This window comes from Engystomops pustulosus, chromosome 2 (assembly GCF_040894005.1).
Source record: "Engystomops pustulosus chromosome 2, aEngPut4.maternal, whole genome shotgun sequence".
NCBI lineage: Eukaryota > Metazoa > Chordata > Amphibia > Anura > Leptodactylidae > Engystomops > Engystomops pustulosus.
Genome location: NC_092412.1, coordinates 233,026,133 through 233,048,323, shown reverse-complemented (window position 1 = coordinate 233,048,323; position 22,191 = coordinate 233,026,133). Strand labels below are relative to the sequence as shown.

The window sequence follows — 22,191 nt, the reverse complement described above, 5'->3', positions numbered from 1 at the left end:
TGTGCCCCCTCTGGCAGGATATGCTCTTATTTAAGATCCTTGTGCCCTTGTTTTTACATGAATAGGTTTAACAGATTATGCAAATGAGCCTCAGGGGTTGCACGCTCATGTAACAGCTATGGCAGCTACACCAATCATGAGAATTGGGGAGACTAAAAGATCCAATTTGGCTTCTGAAGTGATTCAAATTAATTTATTTTTTGAGGGGGAATAACATATGGTATTTATTATCCTTAAATATTGTTTTATCATTAAGGGGCCAATATCTGATACATTTGGAAAGTAGTTTTGTATGCCCACCTATTTACAAAGTGACAGAGTGTAATACAATGATGATTGATGGCTATCTGTTGGGGGGCTTATTTGTTTTAAGGATAAAGGGGGATCTAATTTTTGTTGGCATTATTTTTGATTGCACATTGAAATGCTCCTGTATATGAAGGGTTAAGTGTTTTTAGTAGCAAATGCATTTCCTTATTTTCACTTAAAGTGTGTGAAGTAAGCTAAAAAAATTCTCCCAAGGCACTCATACACTTGTGAATTTGTCATGTGCTCAGGAAGTCGTTCCCATAGGACCTGCTTTAGGATTTGGGCTATACATGACAGCATGGCTCCAAACAGTTCATTTCCACAGCTTTCCTTATATATCATGGAGAGAGCCAAAGTGGTGACGACAGAGCCACCTCTTTCCCAGGAGGAGATGCAGACAATGGTGCACTTATTACAATGTATCTCGCAAATCTGTGCTCCGCTATGTATCCTACAGTCTACGTGTCAATACTGCAGGGACCCTCCCCGGGTATAGTCATCTGAAGCCATTTCCCACCATAGAAGTGTTTACTGTATTTTAGCACTAACAGAACACGTCAGACATGTTATAAAAAGTGTGAAGGTGTTTGATTTTTTAATGGTGTAGACCCTGATAGTGTGTGATAAGCTCTTGTCACCTAATTGTACATATTTTGTCTTGTTTTTTGTCTTCAGTGTAAAAAAAAATCATACATATAAATTCTAAGAATCTCTATATCCCAATATTCAAAAAATGAGAATGTATGCAGCATATACTGTATATATACAGGCGGTTTCCCAAATTAAGAACGCTTAAGGACGACTTACATACATACCCTAGTTACAAACGGGCCTCTGGATATTGGTAATTTATTGTACTTTAGTCCTAGGCTACAATGATCAGCTGTAACAGGTATCACAGGTGTCTGTAATGAAGATTTAGTGTTAATCCTGATTCTTATGACAACCCAACATTTTTAAAATCCAATTGTCACAGAGACCAAAAAAGTTCTGGCTGGGATTACAATGATAAAATATACAGTTCCAACTTACAAACAAATTCAACTTAAGAACAAATCTACAGACCCTATCTTGTATATAACCCGGGGACTGCCTGTATATATATATATATATATATATATATATATATATATATATATATATAATCACTTTCCATGTAAATCATCAGAAAGTACATTATATTGCAAATGTCCCCATAATACTGAGCCTTTGGTATTGTATTTTTTTTAAATTTGAGGTACAGCAGAGCCCCTTAATCATTTGTGCCTTAGAATAGATAAAGTAGGGGCCCATAAAATCTCTGAAGCGCCCCATGTACAGTAGGGACTAACATCTATAACATAATGTAGGTTAAGTATATGGACCCATAGATGTGTCCATGAGGTAAAAGATGTCAGAGACATACTGTATGTACAGTGAAAAATGCACACCAGGGCCCCATAGATGACAGTGAGATAAAAGAGTTACAGTAGGGTCTGAGGTGATAAATGTACATTAGGGTGCCATAGACCTCTGTGAGTTTAAGGAAGCACAGTAGCATCCCATAGAAGTTTATAAGATAAAAGCCCCATAGACCTCTTTGATGTAAAAGTTGCACAATATGGCCCCAAAGATGTCTGTGAAGTAAAAGAGGTAGACACGAGCCCCATAGATGTCAATGAGGCATAAAATTTACAATAAGGCCCAATAGGTGCCTGTGAGGCATAAAATATAAAATAGGGCCCCTATAGACTTCTGTGAGGTAAAAGAGGTGAAGTAGGGCCCCATAGATTTCTAACGGTGCGTCCGTACGTTCAGTTTTTCAGATGCATTTTTTGATGCCCAAATTAGTAGTGAAATAGAGAAGGAGTAGCACTTCTTAATGATAAGTCCTCACACATTATGATCCACACCTGCTTTTGGATTCAAAAACTGCATCTGAAAAACTGAACGTGTAGCTGCGCCCTATGTGATAAAAGAAACACAGAGGGGGCCCTTAGGTGTCTATGAGGTAAAAAAGGAATGCCAGGGTCCCATAGACATCTGTGAGGGAAAAAAGATAAAATAGGGCCCCATACAAGTCTATGTGGTAAAAAGTACAGTAGGGGCCCAAAGAAGGCTATAAGGTAACAGAGGTACAACAGAGACCCATAGATGTCTATGAGGTATAAAAAGTCCAGTAGTGACCTGTAGAGGTAAAATTTACAATAGGGCCCCATAGATGCCTGTGAGGCATAAATTATACAATAGGACCCCATAGACTTCTGTGAGGTAAAAGAGGTGAAGTAAGGCCCCATAGAACTCCAAGAGGTAAAAGAAATACAGAGGGTTCCCAAAGGTTTTTATGAGGTAAAAAAAGGAATGCCAGGGTCCCAAAGACATCTTTGAGGAAAAAAGGTACAATAGGTGGTGAAAAGTACAGCAGGGGCCCAAAGAAGTCTAACAAGAGGTAACAGAGGTACAACAGGGACCTATAGACGTCTATAAGATATAAGAAGTCCAGTCGTGACCCGTAGACATCTGTGAGGTAAAAGAAGTACACTAAAGCCCCATAGATGTCTTTGAGGTAAAAGAGATATTGTATGGACAGATACATGTAAAAGTAATACAATAGGGACCAATAAATGTCCATGATGTAAAGAAGGATGTCAACTGTACAGAGGTCTATGAGTTAAAGGATTCACCGGACAACAGTGACCGGTCCTGTGGTGATCCTTTAATAAACCCTACAATAGTCAGTGGGATCTATGGGCTGCTGTTTATGTCCATCATGAATTGACATTATTTTACATTTTCTAAGCTGAGGATGGAAAAGAAAATGGGAAATGGGATTGAAAATGTGAATCTAGCCTAAGGTAGTCTTAAAATCTATTATTTACAAGATCTTTATAGCAGAAGAGCTTCCAGCAATGTCTGGTACACATGTTCTGGTAACTACCTGCAGTTTATGAAATAATACAGATAAATCATTAGATGATCATGAAGCTGATATCAATGTCTGATATCCATGTTCTTCCCATAATTCCATACAATTTATATACAGTACAAGCAATAAGGACATAACACTAAGATGTACTGTATTCTTTCCTATATTGTTTGCATTTAGATTGAGATGAGGTTGAGCTGAGCTTCATGTCATTAATGTGGCCTCACCTTTCAATGAGAACTATTGGGATAAGATGTATACAGCACTGTGTAATATTTCCTCTCTATGTCTTCAGAATGCACATATTATTGATTAGCTGTAATTAAGTTAAACCCAATTCATGATCAGTCCTTTCAGCTAATGGGATTAAATACGTGCTTACTGAAGTAGGGTTCCTATAGAGAAAATCATAATGTCCTTTGGAGCTGGAGCACCCATCAAGGACACAAACGCACAGTGCAATACAGCCTTTCTCCATGGCACATACACCCTTCCTCTAAGTTCCATGGAGCCTTTCTCCATGGCACATACACCCTTCCTCTAAGTTACATGGGGTCTTTCCTCTATGGAACATACACCCTTCCTCTAAGTTCCATGGAGCCTTTCCTCTATGGCACATACACCCTTCCTCTAAGCTACATGGGGTCTTTCCTCTATGGCACATACACCCTTTCTGTAAGTTACATGGGATCTTTCCTCTATGGCACATACACCCTTCCTCTAAGTTACATGGGGTCTTTCCTCTATGGAACATACACCCTTCCTCTAAGTTCCATGGAGCCTTTCCTCTATGGCACATACACCCTTCCTCTAAGTTACATGGGGTCTTTCCTCTATGGCACATACACCCTTTCTGTAAGTTACATGGGATCTTTCCTCTATGGCACATACACCCTTCCTCTAAGTTACATGGGGTCTTTCCTCTATGGAACATACACCCTTCCTGTAAGTTACATGGGGCCTTTCCTCTATGGCACATACACCCTTTCTGTAAATTACATGGGTCCTTTCCTCTATGGCACATACACCCTTTCTGTAAATTACATGGGGCCTTTCCTCTATGGCACATACACCCTTTCTGTAAATTACATGGGGCCTTTCCTCTATGGTACATACACCCTTCCTGTAAGTTACATGGAGCCTTTCCTCTATGGCACATACACCCTTCCTGTGAAGTACATGCTCCCTTCCTTTATGGCAGATAACCTTTTTATTTATGACATCCTTCCTCTTTAATACATGCAACTCCTTGTCTAAGGTACGTGCACCCTTCCTCTACGACACATATTCCTTTCCTCTGTGGCACATAAACCTTTCTTCAATGGCACATTCACCCTTCTTCTATGGCACATACAGTACACCCTTCCTCTACAATACATGCACCTTTCCACTGTAGCGCATACAACGTTTCTCCATGGTACAAGCTCTTGCTTTATGGTACATGCAACCTTTCTCTATGGCACATACACCCTTCCTCTGTATTCTGTATTGACACACTATGGTAGCATTATTTGGGCTGTGTATGGCAGTAACATTGTGGCATCATGTAATGGTATAGAGGGCTGAAATTTCTAGAAGGACTGTCTGGAATTTACAAGCAGATGGGAGTGTATGGGATTTTACAATATATCCCATCATTTATGTAACATCCCTCGTGAGCACAATGTTTATGTGTTATTATTTCTAAAAAGTTTTTATATGATATGTTTGTTAACTTTTTTTATATGATATGATTGTTAACTTTTAACACTTTAATGGTTCCTTTTCAGCATGCCGTCCAGGATTTTACAAAGCAGTCACAGGGAACCTTAAGTGTGGCAAATGCCCTCCACACAGCTCAACTCAGGAAGAAGGCGCCACCCAATGTGTGTGCGAGAAGAATTACTACCGGGCAGATAAGGACCCTCCATCTATGGCTTGTACAAGTATGTGTACTCATTAACTATAAATATGTCTTGACATATTTGTTTTCTCAGTATACACAATAGTTTATAAATGTACATTTCAGAATTATACTGTATATGCTGAAGACATTTTTGTATGGACTAATTGCCCTCACCTGTATGGGCAATGGTCAAGTACTAGTACTCCAATGAATCCATCCACACACATATACTGAACGTGAATGCTTTATACCTGGTCCATACCTCACATTGTCTTGTTTTGATAGGACCACCCTCTGCACCGAGAAACCTTATTTCTAATATCAATGAAACATCAGTAATATTGGACTGGAGCTGGCCGCTGGACACTGGTGGAAGAAAAGATCTCACCTTCAATGTGGTCTGTAAGAAATGTGGTGGAAACTCAAAGTTTTGTGAAGCCTGCAAAGGAAATCTAAGATTTATCCCCCGACAGATTGGTTTAACCAACACCACTGTGACCATCATGGATTTACTGGCACACACCAATTATACATTTGAGATTGAATCTGTGAATGGGGTCTCCGACCAGAGTGTAACCATGAGACACATCGCTGCGGTCAGCATCACCACCAACCAAGCAGGTTAGTGTATACTCCTTTCTTTATGCTAAAGGTAGGTCATGTAAGTCTCTAACCTTCCTCCAACCCCCATTTCTCATGGACAGTGTGTCAGAACTGGAGTGACTTCCCCCATGGTACCATCACTGATCATCAAATTGTAGATTCTCTTAAGATCTAAGAGAGGATAATTCATAATGAGTTTTTTTTTTTCGTTTGCTCTTATTATAATACACACACAAAGCCCAGGTCAGTTTTCTAAAAGTTTGAACAGCCCAAATAATGGCATAGTTCATAAGGTGAATCTTGAGATATAGGGGCTCATTTACTAAGGGTCGCGTGCACCCTTTTGTTGGACTGTGCACCTTTTTCGGGGCTAAAACGGCTTGCACAGGTATTTAAGAAGTGTGTGTGCTGGGCTTGTGGCGCACACGTGACCCTTTTTGTGGCGCAGCTGCGCTGGCTTTCATGCGACACAAATTAGGCGGCATGCTGTCGGACAGTCCAACTGATTCGGACTGAGCACAGGATTTCACTTTCAAATTGTGTCGCAAGCCCAAGCACTTAGATGCACCACAAAAAAGATGGTGAACTCGATCAGACCTGAGCAAGGAAACGACACATTCATGATATCGGAGGAGCACAATCTTAGCGAATCTCTGCATGGTGCATTATAGTCGGACAATGCACTTCCTGTGAACTCCGGTGACTCTGTAAGTAAATATGCCCCATAGAGTTGGTCATCATTAATAACTGGTATTTCTCCTTGCATGATCCACAAGCATGTGTTTTAATAGGAAGTAAAGTAAAATTAGATTAAAGTCAGTTGAACACACTGATTTTGGGGGCATAATCAAATGATGTTGGGGGAAATATGACAGATCTCACAGGAGATAAGCAATCATCAGAAGTATCCACCTCGGAACACATGCACCAGGACCATGGATCAGGGATCGCGAGGAATAGCTATACCCAAACAAAAGTTAAGATGATGGGTATTTTAGGTATATAGCAGGGGAAGGGGGGCACTTACCACTCTCTTGCAGCAGGAATTGGCAACAAGATCAACATTGAAAATCTGATACCCCCTGACATCTCATTAAAGAGCTTGTATCTTAAGAACTTGGTCACAAATGGAAGGGTATTCAGAATTGAGGTATCTAGACACAGGGGGTCACATTTACTTACCCAGTCCTGTCGTGATCCCCGAGGTGCGTTGTCCAGCGAGGATGAAGTCCGGCGCGATTCACTAAGATCGTGAGCCCGATATCCTGCATGTGTCGCTTCCCCGCTGAGCTCCGCCGTAGTTCACTTTCTTCTTCCTGGTGCATATGTGTGCATGTCTTGCGACACAATTTGAATTTTAAATCCTGCGCCTAGTCCGAATCAGTCGGGTTGTCCAATGGCCACATCCCGATTTGTGTCGCATGAAAGTCGGCGCCATTGTGCCAAAATCTGATTGTGCTCGCCAAAAACCCCTGTTAAATGTGGTGCAAATCGGAAATAGTTGGGAAACCCGACTGAAATGCGGTGTGCGGACCCTTAGTAAATGTGCCCCAGGATGTCTGATCATTGGGGGTCCCATTGCTGCAGTTAGGGGAATTTGGAATAATGAATTTAGACATTTGTGATGCCTTGTTGACTTGTATGGCCTCCTGGAGATTGTAGTCCTGGCAGACCTATTTTAGTGCTAGGAGCATTGGTCAACCACTATGGATAAGAAGTAAGTTAACCAAACGATTTTATGAGTTTTTTCATTCTACCTCCACTCTCCATAAAATATAAATATAGAGGGGGACTCCTTGACTCCTCTGGTGGTGGCTTATCTATCCTTAAAACCAAATCTTCTGTAAAGTGTAAAATCCAACTTGCCTTATCCATTCTAAATAGCCGATGGGGTAGAGTTGGGACAACTTCCATAAAAGTCATATGTAGTAGATGTGTAAACGTGACCCTTTTTGTCCAAATTATTAAATATTCTTAAATGACTCATTCCCATTTTATAACAGTTAAAGCTTGATATGAAACTTTTTCCCGTAGACCTGGTCTGCCAAGTAAAGGTAGCGTTGTGTTACTGTAATAGACTCACCACTAAACATACAGGACGCTGATTTATTATGAACAATGAGAGCTTCCTAATGTCTTGTTTTCCCGGCTACCACAAAACATTTAATGAATCCACAATTACTACCATTCGTTGCATGGGCTCCTGGCCGGTACTTGAGAAATCAATCACAGGGTAATGCAGTAGAGGGAAATATTTAAGGCTGCCCAGGTCAATGCTAAGAGTGCTCCCACCATTTACAACACACATTTAGGAAGCAGCGCAAGGAAATTAGAGCAAGATATTGGTTACAATTTAGGAAACCTGACTCGACTCGGCACATCCTGAATAAGGCTATTTATACGCTGCATACTCCACAGGAAATTGACTGATACATTTCCAGGATACAAGGGAACCTGAACATCACTGGTAACATTAACTGGTTTTATATTCTCTATTAAGTGAAGTTTAATCGTCAAGAATCAATCAAAGCAATTTATATAATGGAATAGTGGTTTCTTAAAGGGATACTGACCGGGGGCTCCTTTTAATCCATTAATTTAGCTTATTTTTGGATTGTTTTGTTGTTGTTTTTTATTTTTATTTATACTTATGCAACTAAATATTATTCAATGGGTTACATTAGGTTAAATCACAGCCCTATCTAGTTGCTAGGGCCATAAAGCTGCCTGATTGGCTTCTCTGCAGCCCATCATGTCCATGTTACATGGAGTGGACAAATTTAGGATACTGAACCTTAAGTTCCAGTTTGCTCATCTCTTGCTTTATCATATTTAAGGAGAGAAGGAACCAACAAGCTCATGGCAAATCTGTTCCATGGATCCAATTGTATGTGCACAACAAGGGAAAAGGCAAACCTTCTCTAGCACCAAGATTGTATAATATAAAATATAATACATAAAATAAAAATAATAATAAAATACATAAAATACTGAACCAGAGCGGTATTGACAACAAAATATATAGAATGCATAAGTATAGAATATATCTTGATTATCTTTTAATATTACATAATACACATTTGTACATAATCTTTATCTTCTGGCAAGTTTTTTCGTTTCCTTGGGACTTATTATAATAATTTTATTTTTTATATTGAACCACCACTTTCCAATGTACTGTATAGATATGGCCTTTTTTAAATCCGGAATTTAAAGTTCTAAGAGAACCTGTTATGTTACTTTTGAGGGAAATCTATATTAAATGGATAATGACATTGGAATAACATGCAATTCCCATATGACTGTTGAGGATCAAGGGGCAGCTTGGATGAACTCTGGAGTGCATTGAGACCATAAGACCTCCCCATATATCCTTAACAATGCTGTGGCATAATAGTATAGTGTGTGTTGTTAATGGGTTAAATTGGTTTGGCGGTGAGGCACAAAATGTGTGGGCAAAAAAAGGAGTGGGGGGAATAACTTTGCTCCGCTTTCCGATTCTCAAACTTACAGTTTTTGGCCCTGTGCTTGGGGGTTCTAGGGACCCTCTTCTGGCCAATAAATGGCCTCCTTGAACCTGCAGAAAACAAAGGAAATGACAACCTGTGGTCCTAGAAGGAGAAATGGTAATAACCAGTGGGGTAAAGACCTTTTTGCCACCCCTCGCCATATAGTCTCTTCCAGGGAGTCTGTAGATAGCAAAAGAAATCTATATTAATATTTCACTATATGACTCCAATGTATTAAAAAGGTAGAAAGAATTCTTCCACCACTTACAGATGAAGCAGAAATGAGCTTATCATTATTGTGATGTTAGGTCTGATTTTCACGGGGCTAGAGGGGTTGTCGAGTTTAATAAAGCTTGTTGAAGGAACCCAATGATAAATAACATATATGATAATAGTCTCATGTCATGTAATTGTTTATGGTAAAACATAATTACAGATATGCACATAATACTCTGCCGCCCCCTACTATACACGCTCCCTATTTTATGCACTTTGCATTTAAGCCTTTGGCTCTCTATCTCTGCCAAAATAGCACTTTACTTAATCTGGCCGTTAAGAGAAATTATCAAAATATATATTTTTATAAATGGTGAATGTAATGACATATCATTGAATTTAGCAGTTTACTTTATTAAACAGAGTAAGTGAAGGAATAACTGGAAGACCTTAGATTCCTGGATATTAGTGTGGGATTTTTGGCAGCGCAAGGTCTGACTATAAAGAAAGAGTTTTACCACCTTATCAAGAAAAAGATATTCAGCTATTTCTGAGCAGTAACTGCTTGTGGGATCTAGATTGGCCGAAGGAGAAATACTACAGGAAAGCTTTCAGTGTAAACTGTGATACAAGATCTATTATCTATTCATCTTTCCGTCTATCAATCTAGAATCAAAAAACCTCAGCACAAGGGCCCAAATTTATCATGTCTTGTACCGCGTTGCTGCCCCGTGCCTTCATACTGCCTATAGCCTGCACCCCTTCAGACCTGACGTAGAAGTGGCCCCAGTGGCGCAACCCAACACTGTGCTGCCCTGCACCATCATTGTATTTATTAATGAATTGATCAAGTACATTGGGGCACATTTGCTGGTGCTAATTATGCAAATGTATGATTCTTTCCCCATCCCCTGGGCGATCACATGATCTATGAGGGTTCAGGCTTCAGCTGAGCTCAGTAAAATAGCACCAGAGGCATATGACATATAGGCAGAGCGCAGGCATGGGGCATCACCCCCTCCTGAAGGTCCTGAAGCGTTCAATGCTCCTAAGAACACAGTGGCCTCTATAATCCTTAAATGGAAGAGGTTTGGGACAAGCCCAACTCTTCCTCCACCTGGCCGTTAAACCAAAATAAGCAATCGTGGGAGAAGAGCGTTGGTGAAGAGTGAGAGGTAAAGAAGAACCTCAAGATCACTGTGGCTGAGCTCCAGATATGCAGTAGGGAGATGGGAGAACGTTCCATAAAGTCACCTATCACTGCAGCCTCCACCAGTCGGGGCTTTATGGTAGAGTGTGCCGACGGAACTGCCCATGGTGCCACCCCCACAGGATTTATCAGGAGGCCGGATCCAGGGAGTGCTAGGGGGAGGGGATGCATAATACGTTGGCGCACCATGAGCCAGTGCAAACTACAGACTTTTGTCTGATGGACACTTTTGCATTGAATGTCCAAAATATCTAGCCCTGCCCTACGGTTGGGTTGGTGAATGGAAACTTTACATAGTAAAGTTCGATCTGTATATATTTGACTTATTTTGTTTGTATATGTCCCCCATGACCTGTGAAGCACTGTATAATTTGATGGTGCTATATAAATAAAGTTTTGGGGGCTTTTCAGCACAGTGCAGCAACGTTCAACGTGTGTTATGCTCTGCATGAAGTAGGATACACCAGGTTATATAGGTTATATTTCTATGTACATGGCAGTATATAGTCAGAAGTGTTCCCTTTTGATAACATCTTAAATAGAGATGAGCGAACACTAAAATGCTCGGGTACTCGTTATTCGAGACGAACTTTTCCCGATGCTCGAGTGCTCGTCTCGAATAACGAACCCCATTGAAGTCAATGGGAGACTCGAGCATTTTTCAAGGGGACCAAGGCTCTGCACAGGGAAGCTTGGCCAAACACCTGGGAACCTCAGAAAAGGATGGAAACACCACGGAAATGGACAGGAAACAGCAGGGGCAGCATGCATGGATGCCTCTGAGGCTGCATAATCGCACCATTATGCCAAAATTATGGGCAACAGCATGGCCATGACAGAGTGACAGAATGAAGCTAGATAGCATCTAAAACATCCAATAATTGACCCTGACACTATAGGGGACGGCATGCAGAGGCAGCGGCAGCAGGCTAGAGAGTGTCATGGCGACATACCCTAAATGGACTCAGGCTTCAAACCAATGGGTGGCAGAGAGGAACCAAAGGAGGTGAGCAAGAAGCGCTCAAATAATATCGGTACATGATAAAAGTTTGCCAGTATATTTTGTGGATTACACAGCAGGGTGGCGACAAAGTTAACATGGAAGCCATGAAAACAACCCAAAATTCTGCCTGACACAGCTCGTTTGATAAGGGGACCATGTATGGAGGCAGTGAACTAGTAGTAGATTAAAGGTGCTGCAGTTAAAACTATGTTAGTTGGATCTTGGCATGGAGCTGGCGCTCCGCTGCCAGGCGAGCTTTCGCCAATCCAAGCCCCTGTCTCTAGGCTACTCCCCAAACAGCACTTCTAAGAACCTTTTGTATAAGATCAAGTGTAGTAGCGTTCTTATAAGTTTAGGATATGGCGGGTGAGGGGAATGTAAACAGATGCGCAAGAAGCGCTGAAATAATATCCCTAAATGGTAAAAGTTTGCAAGTATATTTTGTGGATTACACAGCAGGGTGGCGACAAAGTTAACAACTTTGATGTGGAATGCCCTGTAATAGCTCTTGGGCGGTGTGCCTTTTATCGCCTAGGCTCAGCAGTTTCAGCACCGCCTGCTGTCGCTTAGCGACGGCACTGCTGCTGTGCCTAGAGCTACCGACTGATGGCGCCATGCCCACGGATGGTAATTCGGAGGAGGAGGAGGTGGAGGAGGGGTGGGAGGAGGTATAGTAGGCCTTTGAGACCTGGACCGAGGTAGGCCCCGCAATTCTCTGCGTCGGCAGTATATGACCAGCCCCAGGGTCAGACTCGGTCCCAGCCTGCACCAAGTTAAGTGTAGTAGCGTTCTCATAAGTTTGGGATATGGCGGGTGAGGGGAATGTAAACAGATGCGCAAGAAGCGCATGATGCGCATGGAGCTGGCGTTCCGCTGCCAGGCGAGCTTTCGCCAATCCAAGCCCCTGTCTCTAGGCTACTCCCCAAACAGCACTTCTAAGAACCTTTTGTATAAGATCAAGTGTAGTAGCGTTCTTATAAGTTTAGGATATGCCGGGTGAGGGGAATGTAAACAGATGCGCAAGAAGCGCTGAAATAATATCCCTAAATGGTAAAAGTTTGCCAGTATATTTTGTGGATAACACAGCAGGGTGGCGACAAAGTTAACAACTTTGATGTGGAATCCATGAAAACAACCCAAATTTCTGCCTGACACACCTCGTTTGATAAAGGGACGATGTATGGAGGCAGCTATATGGACGACTTTTGGAGGTAGCAATGGAGACAACGTGTGGAGGCTGCTATGGAGACAATTTAATTTGGATAGTGCCTGTATGTGGCAGTCCCAAACATTTTTCAAACCAGAGGAGCAGGTAGGTGGCCCTCCAGTAAAATGGGATAGATTGAGTGCCTGTATGTGGCAGTCCCAAAAATGTTTCAAACCAGAGGAGCAGGTAGGTGGCCCTCCAGTAAAATGGAATAGATTGAGTGCCTGTATGTGGCAGTCCCAAAAATTGTTCAAACCAGAGGAGCAGGTAGGTGGCCCTGCAGTAAAATGGAATAGATTGAGTGCCTGTATGTGGCAGTCCCAAAAATTGTTCAAACCAGAGGAGCAGGTAGGTGGCCCTGCAGTAAAATGGAATAGATTGAGTGCCTGTATGTGGCAGTCCCAAAAATGTTTCAAACCAGAGGAGCAGGTAGGTGGCCCTCCAGTAAAATGGAATAGATTGAGTGCCTGTATGTGGCAGTCCCAAAAATTGTTCAAACCAGAGGAGCAGGTAGGTGGCCCTGCAGTAAAATGGAATAGATTGAGTGCCTGTATGTGGCAGTCCCAAAAATTGTTCAAACCAGAGGAGCAGGTAGGTGGCCCTGCAGTAAAATGGAATAGATTGAGTGCCTGTATGTGGCAGTCCCAAAAATGTTTCAAACCAGAGGAGCAGGTAGGTGGCCCTCCAGTAAAATGGAATAGATTGAGTGCCTGTATGTGGCAGTCCCAAAAATTGTTCAAACCAGAGGAGCAGGTAGGTGGCCCTCCAGTAAAATGGAATAGATTGAGTGCCTGTATGTGGCAGTCCCAAAAATTGTTCAAACCAGAGGAGCAGGTAGGTGGCCCTGCAGTAAAATGGAATAGATTGAGTGCCTGTATGTGGCAGTCCCAAAAATTGTTCAAACCAGAGGAGCAGGTAGGTGGCCCTGCAGTAAAATGGAATAGATTGAGTGCCTGTATGTGGCAGTCCCAAAAATGTTTCAAACCAGAGGAGCAGGTAGGTGGCCCTGCAGTAAAATGGAATAGATTGAGTGCCTGTATGTGGCAGTCCCAAAAATTGTTCAAACCAGAGGAGCAGGTAGGTGGCCCTGCAGTAAAATGGAATAGATTGAGTGCCTGTATGTGGCAGTCCCAAAAATGTTTCAAACCAGAGGAGCAGGTAGGTGGCCCTCCAGTAAAATGGAATAGATTGAGTGCCTGTATGTGGCAGTCCCAAAAATTGTTCAAACCAGAGGAGCAGGTAGGTGGCCCTGCAGTAAAATGGAATAGATTGAGTGCCTGTATGTGGCACTCACAAAAATTGTTTCAAACAGAGGACCGGGTAGGTGGCCCTCCAGAAAAATTAAATGCATGAAGTACTATAGCAAGAGCCAGTGGGCCCTGTCAAAAAATAGCCAGTTTCCTCTGCTTTACTGTACAAAGAGGAGGAGAAGGAGGAAAATGAGGAGGAGGAGGAGGAGTGGATCAATTATTCAGGTTGAGCTTCCTTCACCTGGTGGAGATTGGAAATTCTGAGAAATCCAGCCTTTATTCATTTTAATAAGCGTCAGCCTGTCAGCGCTGTCAGTCGACAGGCGTGTACGCTTATCGGTGATGATGCCACCAGCTGCACTGAAAACCCGCTCGGACAAGACGCTAGCGGCAGGGCAGGCAAGAACCTCCAAGGCGTACAGCGCCAGTTCGTGCCACATGTCCAGCTTTGAAACCCAGTAGTTGTAGGGAGCTGTGTGATCATTTAGGACGATGGTATGGTCAGCTACGTACTCCCTCACCATCTTTCTGTAAAGATCAGCCCTACTCTGCCGAGACTGGGGACAGGTGACAGTGTCTTGCTGGGGTGACATAAAGCTGGCAAAAGCCTTGTAAAGCGTACCCTTGCCAGTGCTGGACAAGCTGCCTGCTCGCCTACTCTCCCTCGCTACTTGTCCCGCAGAACTACGCACTCTGCCGCTAGCGCTGTCAGAAGGGAAATACTGTTTCAGCTTGTGCACCAGGGCCTGCTGGTATTCATGCATTCTCACACTCCTTTCCTCTCCAGGGATGAGAGTGGGAAGATTTTGCTTGTACCGTGGGTCCAGGAGAGTGAACACCCAGTAATCGGTGCTGGAATAAATTCTTTGAACGCGAGGGTCACGGGATAGGCAGCCTAGCATGAAATCTGCCATATGCGCCAGAGTACCAACGCGTAAGAATTCACTCCCCTCACTGGCCTGACTGTCCATTTCCTCCTCCTCCAACTCCTCCAACTCCTCTTCTTCTGCCCATACACGCTGAACAGTGAAGGACTCAACAATGGTCCCCTCTTGTGTCTCGCCAACATTCTCCTCCTCTTCCTCCTCATCCTCCTCCACCTCCACCTCCTCCGATATGCGCTGAGAAACAGACCTCAGGGTGCTTTGGCTATCAACAAGGGAATATTCTTCCCCCGTCTCTTGTGACGAGCGCAAAGCTTCCGACTTCATGCTGACCAGAGAGTTTTTCAACAGGCCAAGCAGCGGGATGGTGAGGCTGATGATGGCGGCATCGCCACTGACCATCTGTGTTGACTCCTCAAAGTTACTCAGCACCTGACAGATATCAGACATCCACGTCCACTCCTCATTGTAGACTTGAGGAAGCTGACTGACCTGACTACCAGTTCTGGTGGAAGTTGACATCTGGCAGTCTACAATCGCTCTGCGCTGCTGGTAAACTCTGGATAACATGGTCAGTGTTGAATTCCACCTCGTGGGCACGTCGCACAACAGTCGGTGAGCGGGCAGTTGGAGGCGGCGCTGCGCTGCCCTGAGAGTGGCAGCATCTGGGCTGGACTTCCTGAAATGCGCACAGATGCGGCGCACCTTCGTGAGCAAATCAGACAGATTGGGGTATGTCTTGAGGAAACGCTGCACTATCAGATTTAACACATGGGCCAGGCATGGCACATGTGTCAGTCTGCCGAGTTGCAGAGCCGCCACCAGGTTACGGCCGTTGTCACACACAACCATTCCCGGCTTGAGGTTCAGCGGTGCCAGCCACAGATCAGTCTGCGCCGTGATGCCCTGTAATAGCTCTTGGGCGGTGTGCCTTTTGTCGCCTAGGCTCAGCAGTTTGAGCACCGCCTGCTGTCGCTTAGCGACGGCACTGCTGCTGTGCCTAGAGCTACCGACTGATGGCGCCGTGCCCACGGATGGTAGTTCGGAGGAGGAGGTGGAGGAGGGGTGGGAGGAGGAGGAGGCATAGTAGGCCTGAAACACCTGGACCGAGGTAGGCCCCGCAATCCTCGGCGTCGGCAGTATATGAGCAGCCCCAGGGTCAGACTCGGTCCCAGCCTCCACCAAGTTAACCCAATGTGCCGTCAGCGATATATAGTGGCCCTGCCCGGCAGCACTCGTCCACGTGTCCGTGGTCAGGTGGACCTTGTCAGAAACGGCGTTGGTCAGGGCACGGATGATGTTGTCTGACACGTGCTGGTGCAGGGCTGGGACGGCACATCGGGAAAAGTAGTGGCGGCTGGGGACCGAATACCGAGGGGCGGCCGCCGCCATGAGGTTGCGAAAGGCCTCGGTCTCTACTAGCCTATAGGGCAGCATCTCCAGGCTAAGCAATCTGGAGATGTGCACATTAAGGGCTTGGGCGTGCGGGTGGGTTGCACTATATTTGCGTTTCCGCTCCAGCGTCTGGGGTATGGAGAGCTGAACGCTGGTGGATGCTGTGGAGGATCGTGGAGGCGACGATGGGGTTTTTGTGGCAGGGTCCTGGGCAGGGGGCTGACTAGCAGCTGACACAGGGGAAGGAGCAGTGGTGTGCACGGCCGGAGGTGAACGGGCTTGTTGCCACTGAGTGGGGTGCTTAGCATTCATATGCCTGCGCATACTGGTGGTAGTTAAGCTAGTAGTGGTGGAACCCCTGCTGAGCCTGGTTTGGCAAATGTTGCACACCACAGTCCGTCGGTCATCCGGTGTTTCCTTAAAGAACCTCCACACTTCTGAAGATCTAGCCCTCGCCGCAAGAGCCCTCACCACGGGAGCTTCACTAGTTGACAGTGGCGCTGATGCACCAGCTCTGGCCCTGCCTCTCCGTCTGGCCCCACCACTGCCTCTTCCAACCTGTTCAGGTCGAGGACTCTCCTCCGTCTCAGAAGCACTGTGTTCACCCGGCCTCTCAACCCAGCTTGGGTCTGTCACCTCATCATCCTCCGATCCCTCAGTCTGCTCCCCCCTCGGACTTCCTGCCCTGACAACAACTTCCCCACTGTCTGACAACCGTGTCTCCTCATCGTCGGACACCTCTTTACACACTTCCACTACGTCAAGAAGGTCATCATCACCCACAGACTGTGACTGGTGGAAAACCTGGGCATCGGAAAATTGCTCAGCAGCAACCGGACAAGTGGTTTGTGACTGTGGGAAGGGTCCAGAAAACAGTTCCTCAGAGTATGCCGGTTCAAATGCCAAATTTTCCTGGGAGGGGGCAGACTGGGGGGGAGGAGGCTGAGGTGCAGGAGCTGGAGGAGTGGCGATTTCGGTGACATGGGTGGACTGCGTGGAAGACTGACTGGTGGTGGACAAATTGCTCGAAGCATTGTCAGCAATCCACGACATCACCTGTTCGCACTGTTCTGGCCTCAACAGTGCTCTACCACGAGTCCCAGTAACTTCAGACATGAACCTAGGGAGTGTAGCTCTGCGGCGTTCCCCTGCTCCCTCATCAGCAGGTGGTGTCTCACCCCGCCCAGGACCACGGCCTCTGACCCCTGCAGTAGTTGGACGCCCACGTCCCCGCCCTCGTCCTCTACCCCTAGCCCTCGGGTTAAACATTTTTAAAATGAGAGTTATAACTTTATTTTTTTTTTTACTTTTTTTTGTTTTTTTTGTGTTTTTTTTTTTTTTGTGTTTTTTGTTTTTTTTTGAGTTTTTAAAACCAAACAATGCTATCCTATTGCTATGGCTATTTTCTAGCCAAGTATCAAAGGAAGCACAGTACTATGCCAGATGAGATGACACTGAGTTATTGCCTAATAGAAATCCAACCCCTACTGAATTTTGCCACTTCGGCCTTTGCTATGGATATGTGCGCCACTAAGCGCAGAACACAGCGGTCGCAAGTCCCACTACAAATTGCTCAGAATTGGCAAGTACATGCACTGCAGAAACTACAGCCACCAGCAGATCAACCAGAAATCAAATATATAGAACGCTACTGTAGGCTTCAAGATCAAGAAGCTGTTTGTATTCTCCTATGGCTATTTTCTAGCCAAGTATCAAAGGAAGCACAGTACTATGCCGGATGAGATGACACTGAGTTATTGCCTAATAGAAATCCAACCCCTACTGAATTTTGCCACTTCGGCCTTTGCTATGGATATGTGCGCCACTAAGCGCAGAACACAGCGGTCGCAAGTCTCACTACAAATTGCTCAGAATTGGCAAGTACATGCACTGCAGAAACTACAGCCACCAGCAGATCAACCAGAAATCAAATATATAGAACGCTACTGTAGGCTTCAAGATCAAGAAGCTGTTTGTATTCTCCTATGGCTATTTTCTAGCCAAGTATCAAAGGAAGCACAGTACTATGCCGGATGAGATGACACTGAGTTATTGCCTAATAGAAATCCAACCCCTACTGAATTTTGCCACTTCGGCCTTTGCTATGGATATGTGCGCCACTAAGCGCAGAACACAGCGGTCGCAAGTCCCACTACAAATTGCTCAGAATTGGCAAGTACATGCACTGCAGAAACTACAGCCACCAGCAGATCAACCAGAAATCAAATATATAGAACGCTACTGTAGGCTTCAAGATCAAGAAGCTGTTTGTATTCTCCTATGGCTATTTTCTAGCCAAGTATCAAAGGAAGCACAGTACTATGCCGGATGAGATGACACTGAGTTATTGCCTAATAGAAATCCAACCCCTACTGAATTTTGCCACTTCGGCCTTTGCTATGGATATGTGCGCCACTAAGCGCAGAACACAGCGGTCGCAAGTCTCACTACAAATTGCTCAGAATTGGCAAGTACATGCACTGCAGAAACTACAGCCACCAGCAGATCAACCAGAAATCAAATATATAGAACGCTACTGTAGGCTTCAAGAAGCTGTTTGTATTCTCCTATGGCTATTTTCTAGCCAAGTATCAAAGGAAGCACAGTACTATGCCAGATGAGATGACACTGAGTTATTGCCTAATAGAAATCCAACCCCTACTGAATTTTGCCACTTCAGCCTTTGCTATGGATATGTGCGCCACTAAGCGCAGAACACAGCGGTCGCAAGTCTCACTACAAATTGCTCAGAATTGGCAAGTACATGCACTGCAGAAACTACAGCCACCAGCAGATCAACCAGAAATCAAATATATAGAACGCTACTGTAGGCTTCAAGAAGCTGTTTGTATTCTCCTATGGCTATTTTCTAGCCAAGTATCAAAGGAAGCACAGTACTATGCCAGATGAGATGACACTGAGTTATTGCCTAATAGAAATCCAACCCCTACTTAATTTTGCCACTTCAGCCTTTGCTATGGATATGTGCGCCACTAAGCGCAGAACACAGCGGTCGCAAGTCTCACTACAAATTGCTCAGAATTGGCAAGTACATGCACTGCAGAAACTACAGCCACCAGCAGATCAACCAGAAATCAAATATATAGAACGCTACTGTAGGCTTCAAGAAGCTGTTTGTATTCTCCTATGGCTATTTTCTAGCCAAGTATCAAAGGAAGCACAGTACTATGCCAGATGAGATGACACTGAGTTATTGCCTAATAGAAATCCAACCCCTACTGAATTTTGCCACTTCAGCCTTTGCTATGGATATGTGCGCCACTAAGCGCAGAACACAGCGGTCGCAAGTCTCACTACAAATTGCTCAGAATTGGCAAGTACATGCACTGCAGAAACTACAGCCACCAGCAGATCAACCAGAAATCAAATATATAGAACGCTACTGTAGGCTTCAAGAAGCTGTTTGTATTCTCCTATGGCTATTTTCTAGCCAAGTATCAAAGGAAGCACACTACTATGCCAGATGAGATGACACTGAGTTATTGCCTAATAGAAATCCAACCCCTACTGAATTTTCCCACTTCGGTCTTTGCTATGGATATGTGTGCCACTAAGAGCTAAACACAACGGTAGCAAGTCCCCCTGCTAATTCCTCACAAAATGGTAAAAGATGCAAATTAAAATAAAAAAAGTAGAACGTTATTGTAGCCCTAAGAAGGGCTGTTGGGTTCTTTGAGAATCACTCCTGCCTAACAGTAAGCTAATAGAACACCCTAACGCTTTCCCTGAGCAGCAGCAGCTCTCTCCCTAGCGGCATCCAGAGACAGAATGATCCGAGCAGCGCGGCCAGCGGCTATTCTATCCCAGGGTCACCTGATCTGGCCAGCCAACCACTGCTATCGACGTGTAAGGGTACCACGTCATGCTGGGTGGAGTGCAGAGTCTCCTGGCTTGTGATTGGCTCTGTTTCTGGCCGCCAAAAAGCAAAACGGCGGGAGCTGCCATTTTCTCGAGCGGGCGAAGTATTCGTCCGAGTAACGAGCAGTTTCGAGTACCCTAATGCTCGACCGAGCATCAAGCTCGGACGAGCATGTTCGCTCATCTCTAATCTTAAACCATCGGGTGGAATTTGACCTTTGCCTTTAACTACTACTTGAAGTGATTTTGCTCATGAAATGAGTGATTTATATTTTGATTTATATTAGAAGATGACTTCACATTAGAATATAATATATTTGTCTGTCTTTAGACATGATTACTCACAAAAATGAACTAAAAACTGTTCATGGAAAAGAAGGGACATCTTACTCTCCGGTTGTTATTGGCAGATTCATATTCACCTATAACACGCCTATAGTCTAGGCGTGTGCCTATAGGTGACCCTAAGAAGAATAGAAAATTTACTTATGAATACCCTGAAATGATGTATTGATATGTAAATGATGTCTATTCATATGTTAATAGAATACAATGCAATGAAAGTGTGAGGAGAACATCAAGGAAGGCACATGAGGAAGGCCGGAGCTAGATGTTGTGACAAGCCCATCACAATGCTCTGAATAACAATTAGTTTTGATGTATGATGGGGCCTATTTGATGGACAGAATCTATGGCACCAGACAATGTGTGGCTACAGATGTAAAACTGTCCCTGCTCCTCTATAAATAATAAAGTTACCTGCCACCAGTACTTGTCTTCAACGGGGAGCAACAACCTCAGGAAAAATGGCAGCAGTGTTTAAATGGTTAACATCAACAATCAGTATCACCGATCATGGGTGTTACCAGCAGGGGGGAACACTAAAACTGGACTTTTGGCTGAAGTTTGGTTTCGCGAATGGAACCCACAATGTTTGGATCGGACCAGAAACTTGTGGTTTGGGTCCGGTCATCGCTAATGAAGACCATTCACATCTGTGCTCAATGCAATTCTGTGCTCAATGCAATTCTGACAGGCTTGCACTGGGTCACAGGTGGACAGGTAAACACACTTGTAGGCCATTGAACTAGGGGGGCCCCAGCCCCTACATGAGCAGTACATGCCGGAGTACCCTCACTGTACTTTATACAAATAGTTTGAATTTGCATTATTTATAACTGTAATAATATGGTCAAATTCCATCTGAAACTCCCCAAAGATGGATTGAGGCTACCAAGGGTCCCTGGTTTGTATGAATCTTGAGGAACCTCCACAAGTCAATTTTTTAATAGGTTGACATTTGCTACCTTCATATGGTACCAGAAACAAGATTCTTAGGAGAAGATGTCTGCTATTGGTTCTGCACTTTAAGGACCTTCAAAGATCCTGGAAGGGTTGTTGTATACATTTGTGTTGAGATCCCACATAAATGTATGAGAATTTCAGGGTTAGGGGACCCTCTACAGAGCAGTTGGGTGGTTGGGTGGCAGTGGGATCCTGTGACTCATACATTTTAGGAAATTTTGAATGGGTGGTAGGTAATATTTGTATGTAACTAGTGATGAGTGAACCCATTTAGGTTCTGGTTTACCTAGTTCTGGGCACAAAACATTGATTTGGGTACCTGAACCCCAAAGGGGAACACCCACCGGTAACACCCATGAGCACTCCTGGCACCGATTTGACTTTCTGGTGGCTTTTAAAGGGTCAACAGCCATGATTGATGCCAGCATTGTTTGCAAGTGTTACTGGTTGGGTTGAGCCAAAACAGCAAACCTGAACATCTGATCCAGGTACAGGTTCGGGTATCCAAACCCTAAATGTTCAGAATGGAACTGTTCAATTATTGGCCCCAATAAAGAATTTTACAGGTGGGCCCTAGACATCTCAGCCCGAAACTGAACTCTGTCCTCTTGTAGAGGGGAAGTTGTATAGT

General features: G+C 44.3%; 1 protein-coding gene across 2 annotated transcripts in view; it reads left to right on the top strand.

Moving 5' to 3' along the window:
* EPHA3 (EPH receptor A3) overlaps nucleotides 1–22,191 on the top strand; it is a 285,857-nt gene that overhangs the window by 174,209 nt on the left and 89,457 nt on the right. For both annotated transcript variants that reach the window (XM_072138525.1, XM_072138524.1), the window contains exons 4-5: nucleotides 4,984–5,139; nucleotides 5,385–5,720. In XM_072138525.1, coding sequence (XP_071994626.1) covers nucleotides 4,984–5,139; nucleotides 5,385–5,720 — 492 coding nt within the window. The remainder of the gene's footprint in view (nucleotides 1–4,983; nucleotides 5,140–5,384; nucleotides 5,721–22,191) is intronic.